This window comes from Tachypleus tridentatus, chromosome 2 (assembly GCF_004210375.1).
Source record: "Tachypleus tridentatus isolate NWPU-2018 chromosome 2, ASM421037v1, whole genome shotgun sequence".
Classification (NCBI taxonomy): domain Eukaryota; kingdom Metazoa; phylum Arthropoda; class Merostomata; order Xiphosura; family Limulidae; genus Tachypleus; species Tachypleus tridentatus.
Window position 1 is genome coordinate 133,221,043 of NC_134826.1, and position 19,801 is coordinate 133,240,843.

The 19,801-nt window shown below is 31.9% G+C and overlaps 1 protein-coding gene across 8 annotated transcripts in view; it reads left to right on the plus strand.

The window, feature by feature from the left end:
- The window catches only part of LOC143245142 (calcineurin-binding protein cabin-1-like), a 93,496-nt gene extending 74,333 nt beyond the window's left edge, over positions 1 to 19,163 (plus strand). For 5 of the 8 annotated variants that reach the window (XM_076491080.1, XM_076491083.1, XM_076491081.1 and 2 more), the window contains exons 36-43: positions 900 to 1,372; positions 7,384 to 7,541; positions 7,769 to 7,882; positions 10,369 to 10,532; positions 12,327 to 12,570; positions 14,160 to 14,231; positions 15,469 to 15,589; positions 18,017 to 19,163. In XM_076491080.1, coding sequence (XP_076347195.1) covers positions 900 to 1,372; positions 7,384 to 7,541; positions 7,769 to 7,882; positions 10,369 to 10,532; positions 12,327 to 12,570; positions 14,160 to 14,231; positions 15,469 to 15,589; positions 18,017 to 18,300 — 1,630 coding nt within the window. In that variant the 3' untranslated portion in view covers positions 18,301 to 19,163. Of the gene's footprint in view, positions 1 to 899; positions 1,373 to 7,383; positions 7,542 to 7,768; positions 7,883 to 10,368; positions 10,533 to 12,326; positions 12,571 to 14,159; positions 14,232 to 15,468; positions 15,902 to 18,016 lie in introns of those variants that run through there. The other 3 variants (XM_076491085.1, XM_076491087.1, XM_076491086.1) reach the window with 1 other exon arrangement.
- Positions 19,164 to 19,801: the final 638 nt, after the last annotated feature.

Sequence of the window (19,801 nt, forward strand, 5' to 3'; positions counted from 1 at the left end):
CCAGGCTTTACTAACAGTACCTTTTACAGAAATTATCACTGTTTTAGCAGTACTTACTGCTAGAATTATCACTATTTTAGCTTTTATAACAACAGCTTTCATTAAAAATATAACTGTTTTATAAATGTTATAAAAATATTACTGTTTCATAAATTTTATAATTTTTCATTAACCCTTTCACAATGAGTCAGGGTTCAAAAGCCATGTCATTGCATTTATTGACTTGCGTTCAAAATTTTATGAATTTATGTCAATAAGTTTGAAATCATGAAAAAGTGCAATATATTTATTTCCTAATTTTTTTATGATGTTTACAAGGTTGTTCAAGTGACAAGCCCCACATAGTTAGAGTATAGAAAAGTCTTACTGAAAACAAACATTTGAAACTTACTTAAGAGGTTTCAGAGATTATGCAAATAATTATTATTATTATGATTATTATTATGCAAATAATAATTGATTTTTTGGGATGAATAATAGTTATTTTTTATCATAACATGAAATCACTTTGCACTCAGACTAGTAATGAAACAGATCTTTAGTAAAAATATTTCGTTACCAAAATCTGATTTTTTGTGTGCAAAATACTTCTAACCTTTACTAAACGTCTGATAAATTTTGTGAAGATACACATGCTGTTTCAAAAGTTATAATGCAAATACTTAACGTGTGGAAACATGTAGACAAACTCGTGTATATTATACTGAGCCTGTAGCAAAAGTTATAATGCAAATACGTAACGTGTGCAAATGTGTAGAAAAATTTATGTATATTCTACCAAACCCTTTGCAAAAGGATTAAACAGACGATTGCTTTCTCTCATGTACTGTTATCACTTGCAGTTCAGTAGTTATGTTTTATCAGTCTTAAACTAAAAAATTGATTTTGCTGTGTTGTAGTCAATACTTTTCACCAAGTTCTTCAGAAGCAGAAGACTATACCGTACCATCTATGATGAAGAAAAAGGTTAAAAAAGCAGCAGCCATGGATCATGACTACATCCAGCAACAGTCAAAGGTTGATACAACTACCCAGAGAGCCTATTTCAACTCTTTAGATTCCTCTTCTGAATCACAGGACTCTGCAGCTGTTAAAGATATACTAAATTCTTTGATAGCTGTTGTATGTGAAAGATGTCCATCACAGGCGACTGAAGGTACCAGGGTTGTCGGTGATCAGCGGGTCAAGAAAACTTTCTCTATATCAGAAGCAGAAAAACCACAGACACTTGTTGAGGAAAAGCATCACATTGAAGACAGAGAAATGGAGACCTTTGTCAATGAAAAACTGAGTTGTACAGAAAAAGATGTTAAAATAAAGGGCATAACTGAACTTGCTCCATCTCATGAAGAAAATATCCAGTCCCATATTGGTAATGTATTACTTGATAGTTTCATTGCATTTCCTGGTTTATTTATACATTTTTCTGCAATAATAATTTGGTTTTAATTTCATATTATAATGTTATTCACTCTTAGGTCTACTCAAATACATGCATATAACACATGTCATAAGTCTAGTTAAACCATTTTCTATTTATTCATATATATATATAATAATAATAATAACAAGAAAAAAAGCTTGACTTCTTATTACTGATACTGAAACTAGTGGAAATATAATAATTTGTATTTACTGAGAATAGAACATAAGAAAATAATGGAGTAAGACTAAATATAGATTTTTCGTACTTAGATTTCCCAAGTTAAAGACTTAGGAGTTGGAAGGTTTTTAATATCTTGTTATCTTAATTGATATTAACTGCCGATTAGAACAAGAGCAAAACTGAAACTCAACCTGATAATGAGCATAGCTAATTGAATATACTTTTCTTATAAAGATTAGAATGCATTGTTTCAACTTTGGGTACCCTCAGTGCTAACTTATTTTTAATTATAATCCAAATAACATCTTGTGTGATTCAGCCCTTCCTTAGTTCATTTAGGGTACTTCTAAATACATGTATTGTATAAACAATGCAAAAAACAACCAATAATAAAAGTACAATAATAAGAAATAATATTAGGTATATTAAACATGCTAACCAGTATTCATGTTTTGTATTGTACAAAGTACAATAATAAGAAATAATATTAGGTATATTAAACATGCTAACCAGTATTCATGTTTTGTATTGTACAAAGTACAATAATAAGAAATAATATTAGGTATATTAAATATGCTAACCAGTATTCATGTTTTGTATTGTACAAAGTACAATAATAAGAAATAATATTAGGTATATTAAATATGCTAACCAGTATTCATGTTTTGTATTGTACAAAGTACAATAATAAGAAATAATATTAGGTATATTAAACATGCTAACCAGTATTCATGTTTTGTATTGTACAAAGTACAATAATAAGAAATAATATTAGGTATATTAAACATGCTAACCAGTATTCATGTTTTGTATTGTACAAAGTACAATAATAAGAAATAATATTAGGTATATTAAACATGCTAACCAGTATTCATGTTTTGTATTGTACAAAGTACAATAATAAGAAATAATATTAGGTATATTAAACATGCTAACCAGTATTCATGTTTTGTATTGTACAAAGTACAATAATAAGAAATAATATTAGGTATATTAAACATGCTAACCAGTATTCATGTTTTGTATTGTACAAAGTACAATAATAAGAAATAATATTAGGTATATTAAACATGCTAACCAGTACTGTTAATGAAAGTTTGTTGGCTTCAAGTACTGTCACTGATTAAATGTTCTTTGAACAACATAACAAATAACATAACATAACAACATTACAAATTCCTCTCCAAAACTGTCTTGTGACCAGTTAAAATCCATTTAAGGTAAATTACTACAACACGTTACTGTATTGGTGTAAAGTCAAGTAGCAGGATTTTACCCAGAGTACTGCTAAAAACTAATGTACAGAAAAGTGCAAAATAGTAAATTAAATTAATATGTTAGTCATACGATATGTAGTTAGAATACAGGTCCTGTAACTAAAATATGACAATGTTGGATGTAACACAAAGAAAACGATGTGTTCAATATAATATGAGTTGTGCTTAACACAACTACTGCTACTTTAACTAACTTCAGTCACTTAATATGTGAAGCAGCCCATTGGAAACAATAAATAATACTCAGTCTTTGTAAAGGCCAAAACTTAAACACAGTAAGTGTTAAAAAAGTTTTAACACTTTTGCACAATACCAAGTTTCATCAAGTCATCTTGGATATGTCATACATGGTGGTCGAGGTTCCATTTATGTTATTAGATTTCATGAGTAAAACTCTGTTATGGTGTGAACGAGGTTGAATAAATCAGTTGTAATTATAATCAGTTCTTTTTGGATCAGTTACAGATCAGATTTTATGGTTAAGATTATTCACACAATATTATTTAATTATTTCAATATCATCACCAATTATGTAAAAAATAACTAATAATGGAATCTTGTATTATATATATAGGGAAGCATTATATAGCTAGTATTATATATTATTTATATAGATAGGACCATTTTCTAAGGGTGTAATGATCAGATTTTATATTTTGATAAATAGTAAGAGACCATTTTCCTAAGGCATAATAACTGTATTTGTATGAGTGGGGTCAAACAAAGCATGTCAAAACATTTCACAAATTTACATTCAAAATTTTTCTCATTTTTTGACCTTGCCTTTTGTCCCCCATTCCTTGTCTTGATCTGTCTACCTCTACCTTTCCTATTCCAGGCCTTCCTCTTTTTCTCATTCTCTCGCTATGTGATGTCTGATTTGTCATTCTTCTTGTCAATGGCATTTGATTACATCAGCCCCTGTTAATAGCCACCTCTTCCTCTTCACAAACCATTGATCTTTGTTTCTGCCAATGGATGTTTTCACATGTTCTTTCCAATGCCCCCTCTCTCTCCCCACTTTTAACTTCTTTTCCCATTTCCTTTCCTTCTCCTTCTGACCTTATCTATGGTCTTTTTAACCCAGTCTATGGTTGTCCATGGTCAGTGTGTCGGACACCTTCCTACATGTTATTATTGTCCAGCTCTCCAGACATTTTCAACATTTTCTCCATCAGAGTCTAACATTCTAATTTCTTGCTCATCACTTCAGTATAATGTTTGCTCCTTTGCATTTTTTGTATTGTGAGTACTTTCTCTTGTCATCTTCATGGCCTGGGGCTGTCATTTCTTTTCTTGAATGATTGGCTTCTATTGGTTTATTCTGGGGAGATATTCTCTTCTTACACTCCCCTTTTTGCAGGAGGCTACTTGGTTCAGGCATCTTGTCAAGATATCAAAGTCCATTATCATGTCCACTCAGTAGTTGTTACATCTGGATATTTTTTCATCCCTTGCTCCAACAAGTTTTTTCATATTCTTCTGGGAATTATAAATTATGTGTTAACTGGAATTTAAACTTCTTTTTCTCATTCTTCAGGAGAGCTTCTTTTGCTTTTGGGTACTGTGGCTTCCCTGGAACTCCTCATTTTTTTGTGGTGCACATATATACTTTCTTCAGTGGGCCTTGCAGGTCAAAAGCATTCTTTCATTGGTTCCATTGTTCTCAGTTGTGAACTTTTCCTCTTTTTGAATAAATCTTAAGGTCAGTAGGTCATGCCATACTACTTCTGGCATTTCCTTTCCAACCCCTAAACAGGATCTATCTCTTCATTGATACTTCTTTCTTGGGTTGAGGTGCATCTTTGGACAAAGATGTGACTTCTGGCATTTGAAAGCAGGATGAGCTATCATGTCACATCAGCATGATCAAACATTTCCCTATTTGTCAGGCATATTCCCATTTCCTGTCCCTTCTATGGATCAGTTGGTAACAATTAAAGTCCTTTCTTGCATCAACAGCCAAAAAGACCATTCCAGGACCATTTGTTTTTTAGCATTGGATCTACTTTTTTGGACTTATCTTTCAAAAGAGTTAATCTTGCTGGTTGAAATATGCAACAGGCTATGAATGTTATGGTATCCCTCCTCTCTTGGCTGGATCACAGTGTGCACATGAAGTAATCTCCTCACCCCAAAGCTTTTTGTTGAGATTGCTCCTGGTTGGAAACACCCTTCATAGACACTTTGCCACTCCTTCTCAACTCCTTGCTTCCTCTCTTCTGGTTCCATGTTCCTCATCCTTCATCTCTGATTGACAAAGCTCTCAGCCAGAACTGTTCTCACTTTTTTTTGTTTAAATTGCTATCCTCCTCTTCAACTTCTTCCTTGGGTCCTCACCTTGATATGCAACAATTCCCTTCAAGTGCTACTGTAGCACCTATTTAATCAACTCAGCCTTCATCTCCTCTTCAATCTTACACACCCTTTTTATTAAGGAATGTTGTCCTTCCATCTTCACTGTATGGGATTTGTCCAGTCCATCACTCATCATGCTAAATCCTCTTATGGTGTAATCTTTTAACATCTTTTCATTTCCTGCTGGTACAGCAGTATATCTGTGGGCTTACAACGCTAAAATCATGGGTTCAATTCCCCTCAGTGGACTTAGCAGATGGCCTGATGTTGCTTTGCTATGAGAAAACACACAGCTATCACTTTTTCTCTTTGTCCATCAATAAGCACAGCATTATTTCATCATTGGTTCATCCATCACTCCTTTTCTCATTAGTTGGGTTCAGTTCAATATGGTGAAAAGTAAGATGGTTGTGACATTTTCAGTATAGTACAGGTCATCCCTCAAATAACTAATGTGCCCTCCACTTTCAACACAGTCTGTGCAGTATTTGAAATGAGTGTTTACTGATCTCATCCCAACCACAATATGTATAATTGCCTTGCCCACATTTTCATCTAGGGCAGAGAGTATACCCTTGTTGAGACAGGATGCAATCTCCTACAAGTGTACCCTTATGGAGCTCCAACTATTATGTGTCAGACTTCATGAGCTTTCCCATTGGGCACTTTCTGAAGTGGGCTAACCTAGGCTTAATTTTTGCATTAGTCCCTCCACCACTTGAATATGGGATGCAAGCCTTCCTGTATGTGGAGGAGAGTTATTGTTCTTGGAAGTTAATGCTTTCTTAATTTAAAAAATTATTTCCCATACACTCATCCTTCTGGTACATGTTTTGTGTTTTGCTTTGTCCTCAGACAAAGCAATCACAAGTGCAAGTACAAAGAGCAAGTTACTGTGAGTGGAGTTTTGTTAACCTGCTACTGGTATAGTGCTATTGTCCCGTGGTGACATCATCATATAGCTGCACAACTCATGTTAAACACATGAATTTAGGTGGGAGTCATTTCAAGGCTATTGGCATGTACATCTCATAGGAAGACACTCAAGAGAAATAGTATTTCTGGGTAAAGAAGATAGTATCTATTAGAAACACATTTTCAAATTAGAAAGACATTAACTTCTCAATCTCCACTTGTCTATATCGCATATCGTTTTATCTTTGAATTATGCATTTTAGATCGTCTTTTTTCCCTATATCAAGTTCTTGGTTTTCCACATAGTTCACAGTTGTGCTTTATATATATCAGTTTTATCTTTGAATTGTGCATTTTAGATTGTCTTTTTTCCCTATATCAAGTTCTTGGTTTTCCATATAGTTCACAGTTGTGCTTTATATACATCAGAATTAAAATTTGAACTTGCAGCCTCAATTCTTTTTGCTTTAGCAAAATATATCCAAGTGAATGAAACCCCATGTATCATTTTTATCTCAGTACATCCTGTGCTTTAAAAAATATCAATATTTCTCTAATTTCTACTTATAGTCAATATTTATTCTGTATTGTGTAATTTAATGCTTTGTTTACAGTAATACATGCAATGTTCTTACCAAGTGATTTTTTTGCTTCATTACACTTGTTTATTAGTTGGGCTCAAAAGAGAAATAATACAATAAAACTTAGTGAAAGCAGATGTGAAACTGGTAGGAGCTGTTTAAGGTAAAGGAGTGTAATTGTGTGGCACAATCTATGCTCATTCTGAAAAAAAAAAAGTATTTTTGATTTTATTTCGTATTTTTAAACCTTTGTTACAGTTACTGTTAATGTAGAAAAAATAAAAATAAAGTTTTACCAAAAAAATTGATATTTATTTAGGAGGTTCTGGAGGTTGTGTAAATGAAGTGTGGAAACTGTAAGGGAAAAAAAAGTATTTTATTCTTAACATAAAATCCTGGTCAGAATGAGGCTATCTTATTCACAGACAAATCTTTAATAAAAACTACTTTATTTAAAGATCTGATATTTTATTTATATGAGAACTTTCATGTTGATATAAAGCTTTTAAAATTCCAATGTGATAAATGTAATAAATATAATTTTTCCAATATGGGGTTAGTTCAGTGGACTACCTTTGTACATGTGGGTTTGTTAAAAAATGAGATGTTTTCTAAGAAGTAATGGCCACATTTAATACTTTAATAGAAAATCAAACAAAAAGCAGAGAAAGTATGGAAGATATTCTACATGACTTAACAGCTAAATGTGTTAACTCTCTTGGGGATTGTCTTCAGCGGTTCTCACAACATTACAAGTCACTCTACAGACTAGCCCATTTTTATTACACATCTAGTAAGTATAAGGTAAGTATCTTTCCCTCTTCACAGAAAAAATATGTATAGGTTTTTCTATTTTTTTACAATTAACATTATCATTATCTATCCATGTATTATTATTTTTTTAATGTTTGATTTCTTTTTATATTGTACTTGGTATTTTCTATGAGTTGCATGCAACTTGTGTGATGACATTAATTAAAATTGGTTTTCATTGTTTTTACCTAATCAAGACCTTTATTGTTATCTCTCAGAACATTCAGTGGAGTCAAGATGTTCTCCTTGGAACAAGCACTCCTTGGCAAACTCTGCCACACATGCCAAGTCCTGGTTTATTTGCAGAACGGAAAAATACAAACTTTTTCAATGTAAGATTCAATTATGATTTACTGTTCTCAAATTATCTAATTCAAAATCATACCAGGATGGGGAAAAAAAGAGTTTTATAAAGCAGTTGCAATAGTAAAGACTTCATCTGGTGTGTCCTGGTTGTGATCCTAGCTTTCTGTTGTTCCTAACAATATTGTTTTATCATATATTGTTCATTGTACAATATACAGAATCAGTACTGTTTGTAATATAGTACTGTAATAAGTACTTGGATATTTTAGCTCTTCAAGCTTGTGTTAAGATTTTTAATATTTTCAACATTATTATTACAAAACATTATTGGTGCATGCATGCTTCAGGCACCTATATTTTACTCAATCCATTCATTCTTATAGACATTGCTTAAACATTATGTTGTCATACATTTTAAACCTTAATAGACCTTGTATATGTTTACTGTGTTTTATCTGTTTCAAACTGCTGTCTTGCATTCATCAGTTGACTGTAATGAGTCATAATAAATTGTCAGAAGTAATTCAGCAATATTTTTGCAGTAATAGAGTCTTGATATAGTAATTGTACATTATTTATGTAATACATCCTCTCACAACAACTGTAGGCTACTGCATTCAATAAACATTAACTGTGCTGTGTGCCACTGATGGTAGGAAAACATCAATTTATAGGAAACACATGTTCAAGTAATGTACAGTTTACTTCGTACATCAAGGAGGGATAGAAGGGATACACTTTTTCAGTGTATGATATGCTCAGAAGTTTCAAGTTCAAAACTTTGTAATGTAATTTAAACTTACAAAGACACTGGTCATTCAGAACTAGTCTTGCCTTCAGTGAAGTTAAATAAACTGTGGCTATTGACTGTTGATAAGAAACGTCAGATTTTTTTAATGAACATAATAAATCGTATTGTTTGAACTTGTTATTAATAACTGAAATACTTCTGAGAGAAATACAAATTATAACTCATAGTTGAGGTTTTTCATCCAAATTACCTACAACGTGACATTCCAGACATTGTTATAAATGCAGGAAGTAGTCAGTGCATGTGAGTTATTCTAAGCAGCTGCATAACATAAATATAAGATTATATTTTGAATTTAACCATACAAAACATGCATTATATAGATTTACATGTGTTTGTAGATTTTGAAGTAACAGTATATTCATAATCCTTCTTAGGTTAGTCCTTCAGACAACAGTCCTTAAGCTAAACTAGAAACTATTTTAAATGTTGTATTGTGAAACCAATCTAGCAAAAGACTAACCTTTTGTATCAGTAAAAAATACATTTTCATGATTTATTTGTTTCTAATAACTAGGACTGCATTTACCTTTGTTATGTGCCATCTGTAGTTATAAAATATACACTATGTTGATAATTTAATAAAACCCTAATTGTTTAACTCCATCTTTTTTTCTTTTGTATTGTGCTAGGCCTAATTTGTTGTATGTTCACTTATGGCCAAAATTTGAAAGTGATAAAACTAGAAGTTTTAACTTGGAATAAATAATTAAAATATCTCAATACTTAAACAATAACTCAGTGATGTAATTAACCTCCCCAGGTGTCATCCAGTATTATACTAGGAAGTTACTTAGTGATATTTCTTATTTAAGCATTAACTCACTAACATAACTAACTTTTCCATAAATTGTTCAGGGATATCCCTAATTTAAAATGTTGCATATATAACTCTGTGCTAATGATCTTTGACACCCACAGGAAATGCTTTTTATTAACACAAAATCAAAAACGTAAACTTATTAATTCAAGCCCTTATAAAAATGTCATAAGCCTTTTGACTAAACCAGTTTTAGCCAAATGTGTAATATAAAAAGAAGATCAACAGGTAATATCATGAGACAACGAAAACAGTTGTAAAATTATGAGTGAATGAACATATCACAATGATAATATACAGTCATCTAAAGTTATAGAAACACTAAATATATGTTCATTAAATATTACTGTATAATTGTTGTAATCCTGATGCTTGGATTCCAGATTTTAGCAATGTTGGTAATTCCAATACTTAAGTTCCATATTGTGGGGCCTGACATGGCCAAGTGGTTAAGGCACTCGACTCGTAATCTGAGGGTTTTGGGTTTGAATCCCTGTCACATCAAACATGCTCCCCCTTTCAGCTGTGGGAGCATTATAATGTGACAGTCAATCTTGCTATTCATTGGTAAAAGAGTAGCCCAAACATTGGCAGTGGGTGGTGATGACTAGCTGCCTACCCTCTAGTCTTACACTGCAAAATTAACAATGCCTAACACAGATAGCCCTTGTATAGCTTTGCACAAAATTTGTATACTGTGGCTAGACTCCAATTTGAATTGAATAAGACGTTTTTAATGCATACCAATGAACGCTGTTTCAGAAAAGATGCTGGTTTTCACTCTCAAATGATCTAATTAACATTTACAATCAATATTTTAATAAATAATCTACATTTATCTTCAATTTTTTGTATTAACCCGAAATGTGTTTTATTTAAAGGGCATATGGAGAATTCCTAGTGATGAGATTGATCGTCCTGGTAGCTTTGCTTCTCACATGTATCGTTCTGTGAGTCTTTTGCTGGAAATATTGAAAGAACAGACTGATTCAGCCAAGCTCTTGCATGTTGCTTTGCAGTTAAGTCGCACTCCTGATATGGGCAAGTAAGTCAGTGATTAAATAGTCTCTTTTCACACCTTATCATAGAACTGTTTAGAAATTATAAATAGCTCTATATTGTTTCTAAAAGAATAAATTATGAAGGAATTTGGTGTTTCTTTCCAAAAACTTATCGAACTACAGTTATTTATTTCAGTTGTACTTTTAATAATGCACATTTTCTGTATTTTAGTTTTGCATTTGGTGGTGTTTTCTGTTTTAAGTTCTCTTATGTTTTACAATATTCAGCATTTTACTTAATGTTCTCGTGTTTTTGATTTTGTGAATTTTGTAGTGTTGTAATCATACATATTAATGATATAGCATACTCCTGACTTGACCTGTTATACATTCTATAAATTTCTCTTGTGGACTGACAAACCATCACCAGGAAATTCCTTTTTTTTTTTAAATTGATATACACTAACCTCTGACAAGAAATATTAGGTTGTCCAGAAATAAGTGTCGGAATACATATTAATGATATAGCATACTCCTGACTTGACCTGTTATACATCCTATAAATTTCTCTTGTGGACTGACAAACCATCACCAGGAAATTCCTTTTTTTTAAATTGATGTACACTAACCTGTGACAAGAAATATTAGGTTGACCAGAAATAAGTGTCGGAATCCTCATGATTACATTTAGAAGCTGAATGTTGAGTAACTTATCATTGATTGGTTTGTTTAATCCAACATTTGCCACTTACAAGGTGTCTTAATTGTCTGCTGTTTCAACTCTACTCAGAGTAAGTCTTGCAACCCCCAGCATGGACAGAAAGGACTTTTGTCTGATCTTCCTCAATGACTTCAAATTTGAATGAAAAGCTACCAAAACTACACAGAACATCAACCAGGCATTTGTCCATAGATCTGTTACTGAACATACAATTCAGCATTGGTTCTAAAGGTTTTGACATGGAGATGAAAGTCTTGAAGACCACAAAGGTCGTGGAAGGAAGCCATCCTTAGATGGAAACACATTAAGGGAATTAGTTGAGATAGACCCTTGCACAAAAGTACGGGAGCTTGCAGAAAAGCTAGGCACAAGCAAATCAAGCATTGCTAACCACCTGGATGCAATTATAAAAACAAAAAAGTTGTATAAGTGGGTTCCACATGAGCTGACTAAAGATCAACAAAATCTGCATTATGAGGCCTGTCAAGGATAATGCTCCAAAACTGAACAAATTTGGAATCGAGATCCTGCCTCATTCACCTTATTCCTCAGACCTTTTCCCTACAGATTTTCATTTTTTCAAGCACTTTGACAACTTTTTGAATAATAAATGCTTTCAAAATCAGGCAGCTGCAGAAGAAGCTTTCAAGGAGTTCATTGACCATAGAAATGCTGCTTTCTACAGCAGGGGCATAAACAGTATTGTTATGCATTGGCAAAAGCACGTTGATGCAAATGATGCTTACGTTGATTGAAGCATGTTTTACAACACTGGTTTATACTTTTTCAAACTTCACAGTTCAAAAACGAAATTTATTTCTGGACAACCTAACAGGTGCTCTATACAACTTGTCAACTCCAAAAATTGTACGTACATGTATACCTGCAGGTATATAGAAATTATAGAGATTCACTAACCACACTAAAATTGGTTGCAATCTCTAGCTTTCACAAGACATCTCTTCTTCCATTTCCAATGTAACTAACTGTTTCTGAAAAATATGTTGGTACTTCTGTTAAACTATTTAGATAGCAACAGTGTTGCCCTTTAACAACATTACAAATTAGTTTACAACTCTGGTCTATCTTCAGGTTCTTTCTCTTTTTTTTTTCTTAGAAAATATCTCCGAGACATTGATCGCATATACTTATCAAGAAAAGCAGCTGATTACCACCTAAATGTCCACAGGGATGAACTGAACAATCTGCTACAAGAATCTCCTCCTCCTGAAGAGTGGAGGCTGACTAACTGTCTATTGGACATATTTCGGAGCTGGCAGACTTGTCAGAAGGCAGGCATGCTTACAGAAGAGGCTGACGAATTGTTAGAAGAAGCCTACACTATGTATAATTTAGGAGAGGTAGAAAAAGTATTAATGTGTATAATACTCATGTTTATATCCATGTATGTAATATGAGTTTGTAAGAGACAATGAGAATATATTGCTTAATCCAAGGTGTGTCTTGAGAATGTGCACATTTAATGACAAAACCTTTGAATTATACACAGCATTCTCTCTACTTATGTTGAAAAATTAAAAGTTATTATTTGGCACACTTATACACTGTTTTCATACAGTTATTGATTTAGTACTTTGGTATGCACTTCTTTTCCTATCTTATGTTGACTTGTGTGTAACTACCTGAGCTGGTTACGGGAACTTTCTGTTTACCTGCAGTAGTCCATCTTTCAAGTCACATGTTTTATTTAACTATTATGTTTCAATATCCAAGTGATTCTAGACTGATGTAGCAATCTCTGGGTTTTAATATTCTTCTTGTTGAACACATTGGAATTTATTTTGCCAGAAGAGGCAACAACACTGTTAATTCATCTTTATGAATTTAGTGTGTAACTACCTGAGCTGGTTACGGGAACTTTCTGTTTACCTGCAGTAGTCCATCTTTCAAGTCACATGTTTTATTTAACTATTATGTTTCAATATCCAAGTGATTCTAGACTGATGTTGCAATCTCTGTGTGGGTTTTAATATTCTTCTTGTTGAACACATTGGAATTTATTTTGCCAGAAGAGGCAACAACACTGTTAATTCATCTTTATGATTTGTTTTGCCAGAAGAGGTAATGACATTATTAGCTCATCTTTATGATTTGTTTTGCCAGTAGAGGTAATGACATTATTAGCTCATCTTTATGATTTGTTTTGCCAGAAGAGGTAATGACATTATTAGCTCATCTTTATTGTTTGTTTTGCCAGAAGAGGTAATGGCATTATCATCTCATCTTTATGATTTGTTTTGCCAGAAGAGGTATTGGCATTATCATCTCATCTTTATGATTTGTTTTGTCAGAAGAGGTAATGGCATTATTAACTCATCTTTATGATTTGTTTTGCCAGAAGAGGTATTGGCATTATCATCTCATCTTTATGATTTGTTTTTCCAGAATAGGTAATGGCATTATCATCTTATCTTTATGATTTGTTTTGCCAGAAGAGGTAATGGCATTATTAACTCATCTTTATGATTTGTTTTACCAGAAGAGACAACAACATTATTAGCTCATCTTTACTTAAAGATCTTTTCTAATGTTGCTTTTTCTACTTCAGTGGTTTTTCTTGTATGTTTCTCAATATCGTATTTTTTGTTGTGACCCTTAAATAAAACATAAAGTGCATAAGAGTATGTTTCTAACAAGGATAAATAGTTTTCATCCTTCTTAACTTCCTTTATTCTGTTTCAAGAAGAGTATTTTTGTACATATAAAGATTAGAGATCAGTACTTATTAACCTTAGTCAGTGACTAAATGTTTTCAAAATTAATTTCTATAACTTGGTAGAAATTATAAGCTTGTCAATAGCGTCGTACACATTTTTCTGATCTCTTTAGATGCAAATATGTACATTTTAGTTGAAAATAATTTTAAAATACAATATTCACTTATATTTTAATCTATACACATTTCTCATATAACCATTTCATTATTTAGGTGGATACGTCACCTCCTGTACTGCAACAAGCTATTCAGTTTTGTCAAACTCAGATGTACAAACAGACACAGGTAGGCCTAAAACTGATAGACTGTATAGTAACTGCATGTAAACTCTAATCTTTCAGTAGCCACTAAATGTATCTTCAATATTTTATTCTCTAATCTTTCATTAATAACTACATGTTTGTATAATGTTGTTATTCCCTACCAAATTGAATGTAGTGTTTGTTTTGTTATTGATTGTGACAAAACACCTTTTTACATCTTTAACTAACATGATTTAAAGATGGCAAAATTATCTTTGTGTGTAATCTGCTGTTCAGATATCTGTATTTAACAGTTTGTATGCCTTTCTTGAGTTGTGTAAGGACATTGATATTGTGTCTGTATGTATAACAGTTTGTCTTCTGTCCTTCATGTGGTTAAGAATGCTGATTTAGTATATGTATTTGACAGTTCATTTTTTATTCTTCATGTGAGTAAGGATGTTATTAATCTATATACGCAACAGTTTCTGCTCTGTTTGTCATCTGGATAAGAGCATCAATTTCAACTCCTTATCAGGCCTGACATAGGCAGATGTCAGTGTTTGACTCTCAATCTGAAAAGCATGGGCTCAAATCACCATCCCATAAAACATGCTCACCCTATCAGCCATGGGATTATTATAATGGGATGGTCAATCCCACTATTCTTTGGTAAAAATGTATCCCAAAAGTTGATGGGGGGTGGTGATGGCTAGCTTCCTTCCCTTTGGTTTCTGCTGCCAAAATAGAGATGGCTAGCATAGATAGCCCTTTTGTGCAATGATAAATTTAAAACAAATCAAAAACATTCACAATGCTGGTCATCATTAGCTCATGACAGAAAATGTTTGTGTTCATAGCTTCCAAATGAATTTGGGATGAGCCATTTATCAGACAGGGTCTAAACATAGATATCAAACTAATCAGCACTACAGAGAACCAGTTACAGGTCCAGATTTGTGTGCATATCCATAGACACACTAAAATTTTCTTACTATAATTTCCTACACATATCTACATGTGCGTGCGTGTGTGTGTGTACACATACTATTTCATAGTATTGACTACAGATATTAATTCTTTGTTTGTCAGGAGAAATTATATTTATATATATAATACTTATGCATTATAATCTCTAAGTAGTATTTACATGTGTTTATATAATAATACTGTTCTTTGTAACCGAGTCATACTCCTTATGTTAATGTGGGCAGGTATCCATGTTTTTAGCAGTTAAGAAGTGTTTATTTATGACTAACAATAAGTGTATTGTTGTTCAGTGTAGTCAAGATGGCCATCGTAGTAATTCAACTTCAAAATTTCAACAGTCCACTGAATGGACACAGGAATCCATATCTACTGCCATAAACTTCTCTGGAGAAGCCAGCTATGCATCAAAAGGTATCAAATCCTAACATTAGATAATGGATATATTCCTTTCATCTTATGGATCCTGAAATGGGTGAATGAGACTCCTTGTTTGGGCTGTACATAGTTGGCTGATTGGCTGCTTATTAAGTTTGAATGTCAGTTCTTAGCAGCTTTACCTTTGTTTCTTTATACAGCTGGCTTTTTTTTTTTAACATATCCAGCCTTCTCCACTGTGTGAAAACATTACCATTTGTCTATTTTCCATTCAGATTTCATTTCCATTATTGTTTTTATAAATGTGATGAATGAAAATATGTCAAATAAAACATTAATTGCTGTGGATTGGGTGTTATTTGGTTGTTGTTTTATAATATTACTTTTGGATTTTACACAAGTCACAGGGAAACTTGTTTGCAGAAAAATACTGGAATATTGAACAGTACATACCTTACCTGCTTTTTATAATTTATTAAAACATGAATCAAACTAATGTGTTGTTCTTTATCACAGTGTAAAACTCTTATATAGTTATTATTCAAAACAGTTTGGTTATAACCCTTAAGATATTGATTCTAATGCTTTTTCTCATATGTTGATTTCAGATTTTTACACTAAGATATAAGCTGAGCATAAGATCTCTTCAATAGTGTTATTATAAGGATTTCATAATTTTAAAGTGGTTTCATTACATGTATGATAGATGAAAAATAGTTAATGTGGATACACAGCAATAAGTAATTTCTGGTATCGAATATCTTGATTCATATATAAATTTTTATTGAATTTGCCAAAACCAAGCAGAGATTTTCTTTGTCAAAAATTTCGAACTCTTAACAACATAGTAATTTTTTACAAGAATATATGAGCTCTATTTGTAAGTTTAGAAAATTTAATAATCCATGCGTCCATATTGCTAGAAAAAAATATACCTTCTCTGTAAAACTTGCATACACTTCATGCGTCCATATTGCTAGAAAAAATTATACCTTCTCTGTAAAACTTGCATACACTTACAAACAGTGTTTAAGAAACAAAAGGTCTACACAACTTTTTGATAAAAAATATGGTTCCAAATTTGAAATTAAAACAAATACTTTAGGTGAGAAAAAAAATTCAATATGATCCAGAGTTTTAGAGAGTTCTGCCTTTCTTAAGGATTACTTATGTAGAGTTGCTTGTGGTGAAAACTTAACTCACCGAAAGCCTAAAAATGTGGGTTTGTTAATTTTTATTTATGTATGCTTTCATTGTTGTTAATATTATTTGGAAGCATGTTTATTTTACACTTTTGTTGTCTAACCCTTGTTTGAAAGATCACGAAAAGTTTTGTTGCTCATTTTTTGTGTTGTTGGAGAAAACAGTGTGTTATATAAATAATTTATTAATAAAAAAGAGACATTGCATGGCAATTATTTGAAAATAAATTAAACTACACTAAAGTTTGAAGATTACAGCCATTTGAAAATGAGAAAACAAGCATTTGTACCAGAATTTGATTTTGTTGCTAGAATATATAACATATTCTGGTTATGAAACTATTTGTTTACTGTGGGTATTTAAAAAAATATACAGGATATACATTGTTCACTTATCATGAGGGGGGTTGTGTTTGATACTGTTTGAAACAAAATGCTTTATAAGTGAATTGGTCGTGGATGTGGATAGATTCGTTTCCCAACTGCCTCTGTTTACTGTCTGCCAGAACCACAACCTAGGTTACGGTTTTGAATAATCAGTTAGAAATAAAGATTACAGCTACTAGTTGAAAATAATGAATGTGTAGAAAAATAGTACACTTCTAATAGATTGTTATACTTATATTGCCTCATTACTGAATAGCAAAACCATAGCTGGAGAAACTAACTTAAAAACTGTATTGTTGTTGGATATAAATCACATTAATATAATATTCTATATTCTTACTTTGATTTAAAAATGTTTTTCTTGGTTCACTTGAGAAAGGATTTATTTATATCTCAAACAGTTCCATGTATCTCCAGTCTACTTTACACTTTTGAAAACTAAAAATACTTAACATTTAAAATTTGTCTTTAGTTATGAATAGTGTAAACATTAGTGTATTCATTTCCTCAGTATTCTTATTTACACACATAGTCATTTAACTATAGCCATGCAAAACAATGAAAACCATTTAACTATATATAGTAAGATAATGTATTGATATTCATTGAACTGGATAGTTAAGGGATGAAACCATGTTTCTATACAGACACACACACACTAACTCAGAATTGTTACATTTAGATGAAGGCTAATGAATTATTTTATGGGTGTACCACATACCTTTCCAAATAAATAAAATAACTGTAATTATCACTATGGATGAAGAATTAACATTATAAATATATTTTGTAAATATAATATATTTATGGTACCATACTGTAGAAATTTTGAATGGTACTGTGATTATCCATCCCATACTATACTCTCATGTAGCTTGTAGTTCTGGCCCTAGTAGCTCCTCAACTGTGGCTCTGTGTGGACAGTTTTTTCCTTACTGGATGGAGCTTCCCAGTACAATATCTGCAGATATCTGGTGTCAAATCCAACAAACTGATCTCGCTTCTCAACTTGCTTTTAGCGCAATAGAGGAAAGGATATTATCACAAGAAGAGCACATTATTATTCCCACTACTCTTATGTCAGGCAACAATGAACATCCTTTGAGTGTCATGCTAGCTAGTAAAAGCTGTCGTGATGAAAGAAAGAATTCAAGCTAACTCTTACGTTCATAAACAAATGCTGGACTCTATACTAACAGAATTGAGATTGACATTTTGTGGCTGTGTTATAAAAGCAAATTCTTTATAATATATTTCATTAACTTTTCCTACTAATACTAAGAAATAGAATTAATTATGGCTTTCAAGAACTACTAAGTCAAATCTAGTATAAGCAAGTAAGTACAAACTGTAAAACTAATGAAATTATGCAATTTATGTATTTTGTTGTTAACTTAAGAGAAAGTATAATTAATACTGAGCATTATCACACTAGATTGGGGAGAATTAAATTTTGAGATTGAAGTAGAAAGCTGTTAAAAGATATTTATGTACTTCTAATTAGAAAAATAAAATTCAGCTTAAAAGATGTTTTTATCATAATATGGATAAATAAACAACAAAAACGTCAATCATATAAAGAAAATGACCAGAAATTGTGGGTTTGAAGAATTTAGTAAAAGTGGCTTCACATACGGCTGTACATTTCTCTTTATTGTACTGTAATATATAGTTTCTCCACTAGTATTGTATGTGTTCGATTTCACGATTACTATGGTAAGTGTAGTTTAGTGTTGTATATCTGGTTTTAAGTCTGTTGTAAAAATGTGAAATTTGGAACATATTACTTACCAAATGGTACAGTCATTTTTACTATTTAACATTAACAGCACACTTTTTTAAAATAGTAATTTCATTTAACAATCTGTAAAATATTTGTTTATATATATTGTTTCTCTTCTCTACAAAACTGTTGTGGTACTTTTTATATGTTTTAATTACAGAACTGAAATAATGTAGAAAACAGTTATTGTGTATTTAAATAAATATTCAATCTCAACTCATAATTTCTTGTAAAATGTTTTTTCCAGCTTCATCTTGTAATATATCACAGGAAGTAATATCTCACTGTTTTAATCACTTTTAGTTATTATATCTTACGTTTTATTGTACACGTATGCATAACTTTATGAAAATAAAAAGTGAAATGTCAAGATAAAATCACAAATCCTGTTATCATGAGAAACTTTTGTAAATTCTGGTCTGAACTAAATCTTTTATCGACGTTTACGGAGAGCAAATCAATTCTTTGTTGATATATCTGTATATTTCTTTTGACGGCTAACTAGCTTGAAGCATTCGTAAGTTTTCACCGACACTAATATCTAATGTTCTCGTAGAAATACTAAAGTACGAAGTTAATTACTGAAGTTGAACGGGTTGTAATATTCGAAATCTTTAAACGTTTCTCGTCAGATGATACCTGTAGTTTTTCGATTAATAAATGTTTACCACAATTATAGCTTCCGAGGCTTATAGTATACTGTCTGTAGCGACCAAACAATATATTCTATGTCTCTTAACGTATCGATTTATAAATTTTATGCAAGGTTCTAGAAGGTTCAATTGACAATTATACTGGCAGTCACACATTGGTGATTCTCACGTTCGATAATCTACACGTTTAGAGAACAGGCGGGACTTGAGTTATACACATTCG